Consider the following 17147-nt stretch of genomic DNA (forward strand, 5'->3'; position numbering starts at 1 on the left):
ATTATTCCTGAACTTTCTTCCCATTCTGCTATGAAGAAACAGGGACCCTCCATACAAGCTAGACATATGTCTCCCTACAGGTTACCGCATATATATTCATTGGTCACATCTACACCAAGATCTCTTTATTCTTTCTTCTTATATCCATCCAACAAGCCTAGCCTCTGTTGCTCCGATGTGGTCCCGCATTACTTTGTTAAAAACAGAGTGAGACTTTAATGCCATATCACTGCTTTTCTGCTCTGTAGCATTAACTATGTCTGCTACTGTCCTCCTTTTGAAATAGAGTTATTCTGCTGATGGCTGTTCTGTTCATCTGAAAAAGGGGGTTTTGGTGACAGTGTGTGCAGAGTACCTGTGACAGATTTTGTACGTGTATATATTCAGCATGGTTGCCTTTAATAACACCTTTGAATCTCAACCTTTATTACTGGCTATTAAGTAACTTCCTGCATGGCAATTCTGTCACTGTAACTGAATTTGGTTAACATGATTATATTTCTCCAAATAATCTCATTCCACCTAAGTATGCCTTTTATCCCAAATAGTAAGTATTCCTTTGTGAAGTGAGCTAACAATGCATCATTTGTAACAGAGAAGTTAATGGGAACCTGAATGTAATAAGGGTTAGTGACCTGAAACTTCTCCGTTCCGTAAGTACCTCGGTCTCAAGCAGGTTCAGCCATAATTATTTTAGCTAGGTAGAGAGAGAAATCAGTTCCATCAGAGGCAAAACATTACAAGTTATGAAATGGGACCTGTACATACAGGCATGCTGTGATCATGTCACTGCACGGGGGATTGAGTACAGAAGAGATTAACATTCAATCTTGGTTAATAATCCCTATCTTTATGATAAAAAGAAAAAAAATAATGATTATGAGCCTTTCTAAAATAATGGCATGAAGACAGCTGCCTGAGTCTGGCTAATGGAAACCTGAACTGTCTGTATGAGCCAGGGACAATATTTAGGTGGAATTCAGAGTTGTTACTGAAGGGAGGGAGCTGCAGAATTTGCATGAAATCAGCTTTCTGAGGTCTTCAATTCAAGGAGAATGTTTTTTCTTTCCCTCCAAACAGAAGAGGATACAATACACCCAAAAGCTAACATTTCTGTGCAATGAAGACCTAAGGATAGGTGATGTAAGCAAAACAGTTTGTTCTCATGGAGGCTATACCAACGTAACTATAGATGTATTTTCATATTTTTAGCTCTATATTTCCCTCTGTAAATAAGCCCCAGATATTTTGGGAGGAACCAGTCTTCTGTTAGGATCAAGAAAAAAATAAGTAAGCAAAAAGAACCAACTGAACAGAAAATCCAGGATGATGTGATGAAGCTCAAATACTGACCACACTGAAATAAAACCCAAGATTCAAAGATCCTGAGGAATGGGGAAGATTACAGCCCAGAAGCTTTGATGTTATCCTATTTCTGTCAGATTTAACTAAGTTGGAATATGCTTGGTCCTACCTTTCAAGGAACTGTTCATCTGGATTCAGATTTCAAAGGTTGGGCCAAAGAAACAAACCAAGAAAAGCCTATTTGTTATGCCTTTGGTGCCATTTCTTATCTGTGACTCTGTAATATTTGATCAGTAGTCACCCTTGAGTGGTTTTTGAATTTATGTAAAACTTGTATCCTTCAGACAGCCGAGCTGATGTTCCCCAAAGAGGAGATTTGAATTAGGTTTTTTTGGTCCACCTGGTACAGCATTTCCCATCTGCCTCAAACAGACTTTAAAAAAAAAAAAAAAAAAAAAAAAAGGCCTTTGTACGAGTTGCATTCGCAGCTCAGCTGACACTCAACTCTGCAGGATGTAACTTGTACTTCCCAGTTGTCATACATCTACGGCAGTTTTTCCAAGCTGTGCTCCTGGGGTCAAGTAGGACAGAAGAAGAGACAGATAAGAAGTAATTTCCACTAGTCCTCAAGTAACAATTTTTCTAATATCCAAGCTATTAAAGCCTTTCGTAGCAGCCATATTTTCATTCCCATGAAGAAATCTAGCTTACAAACATGGACTTACCTGATGAGGATTTGGATTCCATGTGAGGAAGTTGCCAGGATTTATTAAGCAACAAAGTCACAACAAGCTTGCCAGCACTAATTTTGCTGCTCCTGTGTAATTGCCTTCAGGAATACTCTTTCATGGCCATCCACCACAGCATCTGTGGTTGCAGTGAGCGTGTCTACGCAGTGCTGTGCACCAGTATCTGTGCTGTATAGGTGCCAGTTGAAGTACTGGATGTGCAGTCAGCATGCCCTACTTCGATCTGTGCAGAAATACCAGTGAGATGTTGTCACCTCCAGCGTTATACTGAGTCACTGCAATAACATACGCTTCTGGTGTTTCAGTATCAGCTTTCACCAAAGTCAAATGGAGTTGTTTCATTGATTTCAGGGATCAAACAGAAAGAAAAAAAAGAGGAGGGGGCAAGGGAATGAGATTGTCTGTGGGGTTTTTTCCATCTCACTGATGTGTGACATTTCCATCTTCAGTTGTGATTAAATTTCCCTTAATTAGCCCATTAAGCTAAAACCACCAAAGCTAATGATTGAAATGTTGGTTAACTGATGATCTTGTTTCAATGGAATTTGAAAGACATCATATTTCTAAATTAATAGTGGCATTAAACTGGAGAAGAGAAAAAGATGAACTATTTGTTGCAGAAATGCTGGTCTCAAGAGAAGATTTGTACTGAAACTGCATTCATGTTAGAAAAAAAATCAGATGGATAGACAACCAGAGCAGCACTGATGGTCCTACCAGTGTTTGACGTTCACACTATTTTTCTATTTTGGAGGTATTTCTGTCATTTTTTTCATCCCTGGTGAACTTCAGGAAACTTCTCAAGTGTTCTGGTCCCAGTGCTCCTGCAGGTGAAATCAGCAAGGCTGTCTCTTAACTTGGATGAACTGTAAATAGAAGTAAAACACAACCTGTTGCGTTCTTATATGGGCACGTTAGATGGCACTCCCTTCAATGACAGAAATACTCGTTTGTATCATGCCTTTCTGTTCTTAGGGGCTGAACGTTTGATAATTCTCATAAGAACAGCCCTTCATTGTCTGAAGAGGCATGACATGAACAGTGCATCAAAGGATAACACCTTGGAGCATGAAGCTCAGGTTCTGCCAAGGGAAATTGCCTAAAGTTATTTTCAGAAGTATTTAGTTGCCAGGTACAAAGAAGGTGTGTAGTAGTCTTTGCAGAAGTATCTGTCTCTTCTATGCAACCTGAGCTAAAGTCTGCAGAAGTTGAGGGAAAAGCTGACATGGAGGACCGTGTCTAAGAACTGCTTATTTGTCTTTGTAATTCATTTCCCAGCCTCACTTTAGCACCTTACAAACATCAAAATGTCCACATCTCCAAGCGGCATATAGTGTGCACCCCCAGGAAACAGGCCGAAGATCAAATGCATCCGAGACTCAGTTCCAGTGGTCCCTTCAATGTAGTGCCAAGGTTCACTGTGTGCAGGGCATTGATTTTCAGACACAGCCAACTGAAAGACATGTAGCTGAATCCATTTCCACCTTACCTCTTCCTGGAGGTTTCAGCAGCACACAACAGGGGAGAGAAGCTTCTGCTGAGCTACGGCCTGTAGATTACAGCCCAAGGTAGGTCCTGGTTCTCCATAACATACCAGACTGTGACCTGTGGTTGTTCAGGGCCTGTTTCACATATGGCTCAGTCACCTCTGCTGCTGGCACAGTATCTTACAGGAAAAAGTAGGTCAGAGCCCACTTTGTCTGTCCAAAACCTTTTGTTTAAGACTCACATGGCATGGCCCAAACTGCACAGCTTATGTTTGTGCTAGAGCCTGTAATTTCATTTGAAGTGTTGTGGGATGTCAACTGTGGAGCAAACAGGGAGAGGAGGCAGAGGGAGGACAGCCGATGTACTTGAAAGCCAATTTAACATCCAAGGATTTTATGTTCCTTCCAGTTCTCCTCCTAGACATACCCACAATGGGTTTCAGGTATACCAACTAAGAACTTGAGGCTTGTGGCAATGTCAGACTGCAGTTGCACTTTGTGTGCATTGGGAAGGCAAAAAATACACTTTTGTGATTTTCAGATTTGTTTGGATGGAGCTCCTACCTTCTGAGCTGATAAAGACGGATCATTTAGCAAGGAAACTTATGTCTTGCTGTTTGGAGATTCCTTTGATGCTAGGGATACTCTTCCTTCACCATATCCACTGTTCTTTGTGTCAATCACCTGCTCTTTCATAGCAGGTGCTCATGTCTTTAGAACATAAAAAGTCCATTTTAGAAAAGTCTCTCCATATGTCCAATGCATATCTCCAAGGAGTGAGAAATTTCAGTATTGAAGCATCATTGTTTTACTTTACCAGAAATAAAGGAGGAGGAACATAGTAACTATATCAACTCTTTTCTGTTGTGAACGGACTGTGTCCTGTTCTAAACCCTTCACACCTTTCAGGGACTGCCAAGATCTTTTTCTGTTTGAAGTTTTTGCTTTGGTTGGGTCAGCTTTTCTGATTGTGTCCCCACCAGTAGCTTAGCAAGAACACCAGTTGCAGAAGATGACAACACTTCAATCTAGATATCCTCAAAAGGCACATATATCCATATATGGATATATGTTTTTTGGGTTCTGTTTTTGGGTTCTGTCATATATGGGTTCTGTTTTAGCTTATGCCAAACCTCACTGTCATCGCTGGGGGTGAAAGCTGCACTGTATTTGAGGACAGCGTGGAAGTTGGTTATGTTTGTTGATACAACATAGATACAATAGAGAATGAGGTTTAAATAGTATTTTGTATTCTCTTGCAGTTTGTTCTACGGCATATGATAGTTTCATGGTTTTGTAGTCTTGATGCAACCTCTCAGCATTGTATCTCGCTTCTGGGCTGTGGTCAGCTGCTTTTAGAAATTGTTCTCCTTCCTAAGCAGAGTATTATGATTTTATGTGGCAGATATGCATCGGGAGAACATGAACTTGCTAAGCTAAGAGAAAACCTAAATCCACGAGTGCGCTAAATTAATGCGTGGTCAATATACTATCAGATTTGAAGTATTTGATTGTGGGTTGGTTTTGCTCTTCCTGTTGACCTGTAGTATCACTGAGGGTGAATTTACAGTGATCTTTCTTCTGGTAATGTAGGAGTGGCAGAACTTCCTGGCAAAAGCCAGCTGAGAGTGTGGAAGTGATTTAAGGCAAACTTGCTCAGCTTCTACAAGGAGATAATGAGTTCTGCTCTTCCCATGGACTACCCGGTGTCAGTTCCTCTCTTTTGTGACTGCCAGGACTGTTAGATATCCTTTGCCTCCTAGAGGGTGGATCAACACCAAATACTTTCTAAATTGGTTTCAGCCTTTGATTGCCAGTTCCTTTTAGAAACTCCAAATGACTTCAGGGGCCCCAGCCTGCTTATTTTTCTTAACACTTCAGGGTGTAAATCACTTGTGAGAATAAAATCACTTAGGTGTCTGATTTTTTTTGTGCCAGAAGCCAGCAGACTTAATTTTCTGTCCTCACACACACACACACACACATATATACTTGCACCTGCTTCAGGTTGTATGCCACTGGAGGGAAGAGGGGCTGTATGCTTTTTTCTGTCTACCTGTATTCATGTACAGCTCCTGTCCTCAGATCATCTTTTCTTATTAGGCGTGAGGATACTTTCTCTGTCAATTTAATATTTTTATATGTGAAAATAAAAGCTTTCTTCCCCCATTCTAAAACTGCTTTAATTGTGAGAAGCTCTGAGTTTCATGTCTTTAACAGAATTTAATCCCTGTTCTTCCAATCTGTGCAGGTTTTGGTTTCAGATCATCGCTTCATGGGAAGAAGGATCTGATGCCATTATTGCTTTTGACAATGTCTCCCTTAGTCTGGACTGTTATTTAACAAGTAAGTTTTCCTTTTATCTGCAAGCGACTTGTCTTTTATTTGCCATGTAATTGAAATTTGGAAAGGGGTTGAAACTGTGCAGAAGGGATTGGGTGTTGTTATCTTCAAAAGACCCTTGAAATGTAAAGGTATGTTTCAGAAATAACTGTGCTTAGATGGAGGAGACCATTCAGATGCATACCTTATTGGTGGAGCCAACCAGTGAATGAGTTCCAAGTTTGGCAGTAAATGGGTAGTAAGACATATGGTGTGGGAGAGTCAGCTTCCAGCTGAGACAGTAGCATCACCTATCCACCCAGGCTGATGCAGAAGCTAGTCTGTGATATCGAGTTCCACATGACCTGGTTTGCTGTGTGACAGTTATCAAAATGAATGACAGTTGGACTCTGGCTAGGGAAAGACAGGCATCCTGTGATTGACACTAACTTTGCAATAACATTGGGCACAATACTCCAGTTAAATTAGAACAAGGTTATTTTATTTGGACTGACATGCATTTAAGTCTGAATCAGAAACTAGGATCTTCACTCGCTCCTACTCTTGGGAAAAATTTGGATTCTGATCCAGAATTTGTGATTGACTGGCCTCTAGAATATGCCCAGTCTATACCACTGCTGCCAGATTTCACCCCATTTTTTAGATTTTTATTGAACATTTGTGTCTGGCTCATCTTTCACAATTTCATGCATAGTGAATTGCTTAATTTGTAAATGTGTTCAATGATCTGTCACTCTATACCTCACACCAACAACTTACTTGAGGATTGAAGGATTGCTGCTCTGAACACATGAAACTTCTACCTTGAGTTGAGCAGTAGAACTTAAGTGTGTTCTTTCATCTCTAGGCTTGAAGCTCTGTAGCCCTGTTCAGAGTGAAAACCTCTAAGCCACTTCTTCATCCATCACGTCCAACAGCAGTCAGAATGTTTCATCTGCTTTGTGTTATGTTGATTTGCACTGGCTGGGGCTGTGAGTCTTTCCATTTACACAGTGATACCCTTTGGTTTCTGTGCATAAGTACAATGTACCTCAGGTTCCAGTATTCTAAAGAGATCTTAAACTTAGGCTGTAATTTAAAAAGATTGCACTTACTTTTACTGGCTAAAAGAGAAACTTTCTAACAGTTGCTAAAGATTGTATTCTGTATTTCTGCTTTGTGTCTTCATTCACTTGCTGTTTTGCCCACCACTCATTCCTGTTTATTTTTCTTGTATCACAGTTCCCATAACAGTAATGGAAAGTAAATCTGCCCTTTCCTTTAATAATGTTATATCCTGTGACTGCAGGCTCTTATTCTCAGCAGAGAAGGCTCCAGCCCTTAATTTAGCTTCAGTTTTGGATTACATCCTGACTCAGCCACCCTCAGTGATACACCAATCTGTGACTTCTTGTTTTCTAGTCAGTGGAGAGAGGACACCTCGAGGTACCACTCCAGACTCAAGCAATTTGCTCACCAGTAGAGGTGGCCAGAAGAAGTTTGGATGGGAACAAAAGCTTCTGGGAAATCTCCAGCTCAACACTGCCCCCATTTCTGGTCCAGCAGGTAATTGTCTGGTCTGAGAAGCATTTTCAGACAGCAGAGATTTCCAACTAGTTAGATGTTCAGTTAGATGGGCTAAATGCAATATGATTCCTTTATTTATTTTTTTTTACCAAACCCTTTGTTCAGGACTTTTCCCAAGTCCCTTACAAGCAAAACAAAACAAAACAAGCTCTAGAAAGCAATTACCTTTAGCTGTTAACTGTAACTTGGATTTTGATTGCAAGCTGGTGAAAGAAAGAACGAGAGGGAGCCTCTTCTTGAAGTAAAAGGTGCTTTTAAGCTGTAAGACAGGTTTGTTTGGTGTCGTGGTCATTTAAAATTAGGCAGGAATCAAAGCAAAATGTCCAAATTGACTGAGTCCAGCACGTGGTAACCTGAACACCCATCTCTAGTTAATATAGGCTTGGTTTGAAATAACATAGCTTCGCTCTTTCAGTAATATTTTCATTGCCCATTTGAAAGAGTACAGCATTGGACTTTATTTTAAAAACATGATTTTTAGTTAGTTAGAAATGTCAGTCTTGTATAGCCAATGTTATTTCGTTCTCCCCTGTCCCCCCAGCTCCCCTTTCCAACTTAACTGTAGTGGCATGGGCCAAATAAATGCAAGATTTCCATTCCCTCCCCCTCACATCACTGTCTCCTAAATGTTTGTCTCTTCCCTCTCCCAGGCTTGCCCACACATTCACAATATCTGTTTTGGGCTCTAATGTGCATTTCTATTTCAGTCTGCTTCCTTCCCTCCTCTTTGCCAGCTTCTCTTCCTGATTTCACTCAGGTGGCCACAACCTCCAGCCTACCTGGGGGAGCAGGGCTGACCACGGAAAAGAGGAGAGACCAGACATACAGGAGAGATGAGCACTTGCTATAACTGCCACCCTCAGCACTGTGTGCAGCTGTTTCTCCTCAGTTAGGGCTAGCTAGTTACCTGCCAATTTGAAATACCACCCTTCTTAAGGTAGAGAACAGGGGCGTGATTGGTATATGCCTCCTTTACTTTGTCAGTAAGCCCAGGGATTTGTTCCTGCTGCCTCCTTCTCTCCCACTCCTCCATCTTAGAAAGACTTCTTTGAGTCTGTTCTATTCTAGGTTATGTTTCACTTTGCTACCTGCAGTGTACAGTTGAAATACATGAACTAGTGGTGTTAGCTCTGATACCAACAGCAGTCTGGTCAGTGTGGTCAAAAGCTCCACACAGTCTTCAAAGCCTGCCTGAAAAGCTGGATGTATTAGCCCACTCCGTGCTGCCGCAGCAGGGCAGCTGCTGGTACCTGAACTCTCTTGTGAAGCGAGCTTTGGCAGTGGAGGCTGATGATGCAGTCTGCAGTGTAGGTCAAGAGTTGCCATCAAGTGGAGTTTATTGATATTTTATGTACTGAGCATCATACAGCAAGAAAAGTGCAGGAGCACTGACAGGAGTCTCAGGAGAATGAGACAGAGGGAGTGAGCCCACATGAGAGGATGCTGGGCTGGGTGGACCAGTGCTTTAGCTATAAAGGTTGTGTCTAGCTTTGTTACAGATGCCATGTGTGAGCTTGGGCTGGTCACAAAGGTATAATTTCCCTTTGGAAAGGGAAAGAGTAAGGGTAAGGACACTTACATCCTCTTTGCAGATCCTTTGAAGTGTTCCCTTCAATATCTGTATCTCTGTTTCCTGCCTGTAAGTGGAGCCACCTTTTACTTTTAAGTGCTTTCAGTATTGCTCTTAGGTCAGTGATCTTGTGGTAGGATCTGTACACAGGTGTAGATTATGGACTTCTGGCTGACTTTCCTTAGCAATGTCAATGCTTAGGTGGTGATGTAGTTCCTTAAGGCAGCTGTACATTTCCTTCCAGGGTACCTACTGTTTTAGTAACACAAAAGCCATTAGATACTGGGTTCAGACTGAAGAATGGCCTGAAGTTTGGATGCAAAGTTAATGTAAAGTGCGTTGTGTGGGTGTTAGGCTAGAAATCTAGTGGCTGTAGGTTTCTTCGAGAATTTTGTTACTTCCTACTTCTCACTAGACCTGAAATGATGGAACATCTTCTAGCCCTTCTGCTCTCTGTCCTATCTGAGGAATGCAATGTAAATAAGTGCTTGGATAGTAGAAATAATGGGAGTCAGATTGCATGGGGGTAGAAGAAAAAGTCACCGAGGTACTTTGAGCAATTCAAATAATGTGTTATGACCTTGGGGTGAAAATTCAAGGCAATTCCTGTGGTATCTAAGCCAGCTTGCCTAACTTCTGGGCTTGATCCTCGATCCTGTCATGTTCTGTCTAAAATTGTCTCCAGCCCTTGAGGTTTGAAATCACTCCTACAGCAACTTTTTCCCCTTTGTGCCCTCGGAGTAGACAGGGCAGAAATCAGAGAAGCTAAGCTGCAGCTTCTTGCAGTGGGAAGTCATTGCATTTCTGAGGATCTCCACAGCACCAAATCACCTTTTTCCTTTTTTTGCTGAGTCCCTGCTCTCAGTAAACACTGCAGGTGCTTGTTTGGTCCCTGGGCTATGCAGTTTACCCAGCTTTAATCTTGTTTCTTTCTGCATCCTGTAATGCATTTAAGAATCCTCAGGCTGAGTCTGTCAAGGCCTTTACTTTGATGGCCACATATTTACTGTTGTGCGAGTGAACCAACAGCATCAGCGCCACCCTGAAGTCCCAAAGACTGCATTGACCAGTATGAGCTCAGCCAAAAGTAATTACAGCTAATGTGATCTTTGGCTTGTGTGATGGATCACAGGCTATAATATTTCCTTAAGAAATCATATTAAAACTAAGAACTGTGTTCCTATAGCTGAGGAGACAACAGGATAATAAAATGCCCTCCCCAAGTCCCCAAGCCAGCTCAGCCTATGCAGCAGGAAGTACAATCTGAAAGACAGGTACCACTTTGTTTATACGACAGTAAATCCAAAGAAGTTCCATTGCTTTCAAGGGTATGGGCCTTGATTTGCTCCTTTGTAGCTGAGAACAACTTCTTACACGTACCTGCTGGTTTTGCCTGTGCTTGGAAATCCATTTTCAGCAGAAGCGATAGTCATCACCACCAACCTCCCTTGTCTTCTCTGTTCTCAGGCCCTGTATCCAGTGAATTGCTTCTTCAGCCTTGCCTTTGCTTATCGTGGCTTGGCATGCCTCCAGGATATGTACACCAAAGGTTCAAAACACATAACACAGCCATGCTGTGAAAGATCCTAAAGGTTCCAGAAATCTGCTAACCACTGTCATGTGTCATACAAGGGATGATGAATGCACTGTGTAGAGAATAAGACCCCAAATTACTACAACTAATGTGGTGGTGGTGCGCTTTCAAGTTTCTTGATAATGACCAGGACCAACACAGAAAAATTCCTGTAGGTTTCAAGCCACACAGTTACTTGCTGTGCAAGGTGGCCATTAGATAGATGATCACCAAGCAATGCAAATGCTTTCCTTTTCAATTAATTAATGACATGTTATTTGCTGATGTGCCAGCTTCTTGCTGAAAGGTTGCAGGTGAAACCTGATTCTAAAAGAAGCCTGTAAAAAAGTTGGAAGAAAACCTGCGTATACCAGAAGATTGAAACAACTTCAGTGGAACTAGGATTTTTGATTGAAATGGTTAAATCTGTGCGCTGTTTATTTTGTTGTAAACCAGCTTACTTTGGCTTTGTTTTTAAATTGATTAGGTATTAGTTTAAGTAAAACTGAAAGCTGCTCAAACCATAGCATTTCTCTACAGGGAGTTTAACTACCAATTAAAAAGCCAATTTATATCAAACCAATGCAATTTCCTTTTATAGACAAGGCCAGAATATGGGAAATTCAGGCATATAAAGATACAGTGAGCAATAATGAGGAACTCTAGGTAAACAAATTACTATCATGGAAACTGGAGGAGACAAAATAGGATCCTCAGTAGGCGAAAGGAGATAAGAAGACACAGAGCAATCAAGCTTTAATTAAAGATTTCTGGTGCTTCTGAATAGCCTGTAAATGCCATGAGGATAGCCTCTCTTTTGATGTTGCAGCTTCTCATCTGTCCCACTGACAACTTACTCATGTCAGGGCACACAGTACAAAAATGGTGTGTTGTGAAATGTACAAAAAGATTAACCTTTTTTCCCCTCAAATCTTGCATTGTTGTGTCCCATCTGATCTGCATATCCATCAGCCATTGTGTGACCATGGTTTCTTGCATAGAAACTGTCATCAAATCATTTTCTCATCCAGACTGAATTACTGCTTTCCTTCAGCTCCGGTCTCTTCCTCACAACACTTAGTGGTTGCACAGATTTTGTCTTTTGCATGAGGGAGAGTCCTCTTACGAGTACTTACACAGCTGTTTCTCGGAAGAACTCTGAGTCACATTAGTTAATCAGATGAAGGAGCTGAAAGGAACAGCGGAGCGAGTATTAAGTAAAAGAAAATTACATTTGGTTGCTCTTTGTGTGCAATTATACTAACTGAACTGTTGGCATAATGCAATAAAGGTATCTGCAGAATTGTATTTTTGTATTAAGCATCAATTAACACAGTTAATAACAGCTCAGTGCCCTCCCCACAACAAAAGTAGCATCCTGAACAGTGATAGGAAATGTTCAGAGACGGATGGTGCGATCTCAGATTATGTAGGCATGAATTTCTTTATTGCAGTGTTTATGCTTGCTTTCTCTGTAGGATTGAAAATAGCTAAGGTGCAATACTGAAAATCAGCATACAGCCAGATCCCAACATAGCAAAGTTGAATTGACATAAATGCTCTCCAGAGTTAATCATACAATTGAAATAAACAGGGCAATTCACACGTTTTAGACCTAAATTTTAAAGCTGCCCACTCTTAAGAATAGCAGTTTAAATTGTGCAGAAGCTGCTATAAATCTCAGACAAGATTTTGAAAGAATTTTGCCACCTCCACCCAACTTGGTCTTTGTTATCCAACATGCATTTCTACTATCCTTTGTAATTGTGAACAAATTCCAAAAAGTTAGTAGCATGTCTCACTTAACACCCTTTATGGAAGACCCCCACTATCTCTTTAAGTAAAACATAAAAGAGAAAATAAATTTGTTTTCTTCATGCTGCTTTGTTAGTTTCTGGCTCCAGAAGGTAGCAAGAAACAAGCTGTTCTCATTGCTGTTCAAAGTCAGCAATGCCCTTGCCCTGTTATACTGACCACAGATAATTTTCTACAAGGATGCCCTGATAGTGTTCCCTTTATACGGACACTTAAGAAAAATCTAAAGTGTGAATCAAGCTTTGAGTATTTCTTTGAAATTATACTCAGGATCAATCTGGCATACATTTGTCATCACTGCAGATGCTCTTCTTGTTGAACTGAAAAACATGTCCAAGTCCTCCATTGCCACCCTCATTTAGAAAATGGAAAGACAGAGGTAGAAATAGTAACTCCATAAATAGTTGAAAAGCCGGCCTCCTCTTAGTCGAGCCATACCTGTGTAACAGGTTCTGGTATTGCTGGCAAGACTCACTAATTTCGATGATCATTTTATATCCTGTTAATATCATTGTGTAGACACATTTAACAGTTCAGGGACTGTGATTGGGAGCACAACCTTTCTGCCATTTACCATCATCTTTCAAACCCCTGCCCTGCCCCATTAATCTCTGGCAAACAGTCCTGGAAAAGGTAATAATCTCAAATTACTGCTCACAGGACACTGCTAAACAACAGAACCCAAAGCAAAATTGAAAGGTTTTTCCTTCCTTACATCACTGAACATGTTTCTTAATTATGCTTGTAGTATATTTTGCCTACAGACTTTCAGCACAGAGTGACCCTGGAATTACTGGTAATGCATAACTGAGCGTGCTTACGCACCCAGTAAGAGGTATGTCCCTCCACACATACCGTGGTGCCAGTGGCTGCTGAATGTTAGTGAAGATTAAGATGGGCAATTTCCTGTAAGCCTCTGATTTCCCATATTGGCCAAGTATTGTAAGGGAGCTTGTGAATGTTTTTACAAATAGATGAAGCAAGCATTCTGCTTGTTCATGGCACCAAGTTTGATGACATCTGCCTTCGAGGAAGAAGTAAAATGAACTCCCTGAGGAACAACTAACAGAATTAATTGCCTCCAGAAGTTTAGCCACTGGGGTTCTTATGCCCCTAAAGCATGAGACCTTATAGCCCTTATTAATAATTTTTTTTTTTTACTCTGTTGGAAGTAGGGATAGCCTCTTAGCCTGAATAGAGGTTGTGGCAGCAAGTTCCACAAACTGCCTACACATTGTTTTAAAGCACTGATGCATTTCACTAGTGCATTAGTCTAGGTTCCAAAATAAGCCAAGTAGCATGGTGCTTGGTTGGTAATTTTCTCAAATCACAGTAAAGTTTTGATTTGGAATGTGTTGAACCACGGTTCACATCAGCTTAATTTGACAAATGCCAGTTAATACATTTAGGCCCTTGAGGTATAGCTAAAATGCCTATGTCTGTTTTGTGATATGGAGTTTATGTGCTATATATGCCAGTGAAATTGCTTTCTATGTTAGAAGTACAAACGTGCTTTAGGCTTTGCTCCACTGTTTTCTCTTCATTGTTGCTGGTTGTTATTTGCAGCATTGCCTGCAGCAGTGCTGCCTTGGGCTGCAAGTAGTATCAGAGCTTCAAATGAATTAGTCATTTTAAGTCTTGTGGGCTTTTGTTCTTTTTGTTTTCCAAGAGCAGGACATCACTCCCCTTTGCTGTGGCTGAAATCCAGTGCCTTGATTGCTGTGCATTTTACGTATCTAGCCAAGCTGTGTGAAAACTAGAATTTCTGCTGTGCAAAAGAAAATAAGCATGAGTGACTGTGTGTGTAAATATATCAGTAGATCTAATTTGGAAAGAAAAGTTGTGAAGAAGGAATTTTTTAAAATCTGTTTTAATAGAGCCAAAATGGCATTTCTTGCAAAATGTTGTTGCTGGGACCTTAGCAATGTGTTGGGGAGATTGCCAGGGAGCTTGAGGTGGGCAGGCATGTGGGTGAAGGGGCAGAAGACCAAATGTTTCCTCTGCCACATTTCTTGTGAAAGTGGGGATTCCGTCAAATGAACTGATGTATAAATTATGCAGTGAAATGTAGTACCCCAATTCTGAATCTCAGTGTAACCTTCACTTTTTTCTTTTTCCCCCACCTTAAACAGGAATTTCCAGTTTTTAAACCTAATTAGTGTCTTACAACTGCCAATGACAGAATATATAGGGACCACTACCTGTTAGTTTTCATCATGGGAAGGCTCAGCTCTTTCTGGAAACCAGGCATCTGTAATTGTGTGAAGTTGGACAGACTTCCGAAATCTGCTAGTTGTTTGGGAAGATTTAGACTGGAGAGTCCTGCTTTTTTTCCCATCATGTAAGGGTGAGGTGCTGGCAATGTTAGCCTGTTGCACACTGCAGAAGGAAAGAGAGGTATGCCGTGCAGTATGCGACAGACCACAGTTGTGCACTGATGGAAAAAATCTATGCTTCTCACCTAGCTGCTTAAGGATTTTCAATTCAGTGCTGCTGCTTTAGTCTTTGGAGATCAAAATCATGCTTCAAATTGAATTACTGTAAACTGCTGTGGCATGCAGCAACCTGTAGAAATGCTCTCTCTGAGCTCATGAGATGCTGCAGTCATTTCTAGAATCAGGAGAAAATCAATACTTTTCAGGGAGTGAATGGTTATTCTCAAAAAAAGAACTGGTGGGTTATCTAAGATGAGCAGTACTCTGTTTTGTTACTGGGTTAGTGGTTTAAGATCTGGGGCTACTGTTACATCTGCAGATTGAGGGTTGGCTTTGTGAAACATTTAAGAGAGCAGAGGGAGGGAAGCGCGAGGTTTTTAGTCTGTATCCAGAATTGTAACTAAGACCCATCTGTCCTAATTATGTTGAAATGAGGGGCGACTTCTTCCCATGCCATATTCTGTCCCATTTAATTCAGCGACAAAACTGTTACATGTTGGACTGGCTTTCAGTATCACATATGAAAGTGCATATAAACAGGAGAAGGACTGTTTGCAAGTCAATGCAGCAGTGACAAATGAGGACATCGCACAACACCTGGCTGTAGGTTTTACTGAAATCCTTGCTGGTTCATATCAAGGTGCAGTCTCCCCATGGACTTCACTTGGGGCAGACTTCTCCTGCAATGTTTTGGGCCAAGGTCACTACCCAGCTCTGCTACTTCTGAAACATGTCTTCTCCCATTCATGTCTACCATCTACCTGAACAGAGCAAGTAAATATGTCTGCTAGCAATGACTGCAGCAGCTGCAGAACCTGGGAGGCTTTACATATAATCTTGTCTATACCACTGTATTGGTTACAACAGGATCGGTTTTGAAATCTAAGATGATACCTCCTGTGCTCAGTCATCTCCGGGTTCCTTACATCATACTCCCTGGCATAACATATCTGTGGTTTTTCATCCCCCGTACTCTCATGCTCTTAAAAGCCAGATTCTAAGAGCTTAGATGCACATTCACTAATCTTAAATTACCAGCACTGTTTGCTCTTACCCTGATACTGCCTCTGTACTGGAAGTGAGCCCCTTCTAGTCTGTCCAAGAGGCAGAAAATACAAAAGTTGTTCTGGTTGTTTCAGTTCAAAGTCTGACGGCATAATGTTTGCAGCAGGAGGACATTTTTCTTCTGTTCCACCAGGGCATTGGGCTTTTAAGGAAACAGAGGGCCATTAAAAAGCATTTTGGAATAAGAAGTAGTTCATTGATTCCCTGGAGCCCAGTGGGAGTCAAGAGCTGCCAGTTCAGGTCCAGCTGTGCTGTGTGTTATATGTGTGATAGTCTAGAGATACTTTTGCCAAGGCCAGGAAAGCAGATACCTAAGGAACAAGATTTATTTAAAGGGAGTAAATCAGAAATGTAAAGCTTAACCATAGCAGCAGTATGCACATGCTGTGGTCTGTCCTAGGTTTTATCACTTCCAGTTTTCCATTTTGATTCTCTCATGTTTTGGGCTTATTGTCCCCTTGAAGGTCATCTGCTTCTACCTTTGGGAACATGTTTGATGTTTCACCGGAGACATCCAAATGGCTTCTTATTGTTCCAAACGAAGACACTTACCTGCCTGCTTTACTAAGCATATGTTTCAGTGCAGGTGGCTTAGCCCACTGGGATATTGCAATGTTAAATCACTGTGATAGCTGACAGAATGAGTCTCTCATCTTCCATTTTGTGTGAGATTTTGCTTTGGGTTTGGGTTTTTTTTTTTTTTTCAAGAATAAACATAATTAACTTTTGGTGCAAGACTGCCGATATCGGAGCTACTGAAGCATTTTGCTTTAGGAACTTTTAGACCTTGCTTTCTTAGGTGCTTTTTCCCTCAATTACCCAAAGTTGTTCCCAAATTACCCAAGTAACCCAAAGTTACTCAAATTACCCAAGTTGTTCTTGGGTTTTTTGAGGGCCCATTGGAGGCAGAGGAGGAGAGAGGAATTCTTCCATTTGCCATCTACTAATTTTAAGAGTTTATACTGCCACCCATTGCAGAAGGATTGGCGAAATAAGTAAAATAAGTATGTAAGTATCCGTATAAAACAAGTAACAGTAGCAAAATCTCTAGAGGACCCTTGCAGGGGAGTTTTGAGGAGGGGTGGCATAGATTTTGCAGTACGAAGGAAGAGATTATTCTCTCAGCAGTACTTAGATTGGCAAGCTTTCCTAAAGTAGTAGTTTTGCATTGCTTCATTGGACAGCCTTCTTGGATAGCATAGCCAAGACTGTATTACAAAGGTTTTTCAGAAATACCAG

The 17147-nt window shown here is 41.1% G+C and overlaps 1 protein-coding gene across 3 annotated transcripts in view; it reads left to right on the forward strand.

Moving 5' to 3' along the window:
• ALK (ALK receptor tyrosine kinase) overlaps nt 1-17147 on the forward strand; it is a 316680-nt gene that overhangs the window by 260264 nt on the left and 39269 nt on the right. For 2 of the 3 annotated variants that reach the window (XM_075496570.1, XM_075496567.1), the window contains 2 exons: nt 5793-5887; nt 7286-7429. In XM_075496570.1, coding sequence (XP_075352685.1) covers nt 5793-5887; nt 7286-7429 — 239 coding nt within the window. The remainder of the gene's footprint in view (nt 1-5792; nt 5888-7285; nt 7430-17147) is intronic. The other variant, XM_075496568.1, reaches the window with a different exon arrangement.

This window comes from Mycteria americana, chromosome 3 (assembly GCF_035582795.1).
Source record: "Mycteria americana isolate JAX WOST 10 ecotype Jacksonville Zoo and Gardens chromosome 3, USCA_MyAme_1.0, whole genome shotgun sequence".
Lineage (NCBI taxonomy): Eukaryota > Metazoa > Chordata > Aves > Ciconiiformes > Ciconiidae > Mycteria > Mycteria americana.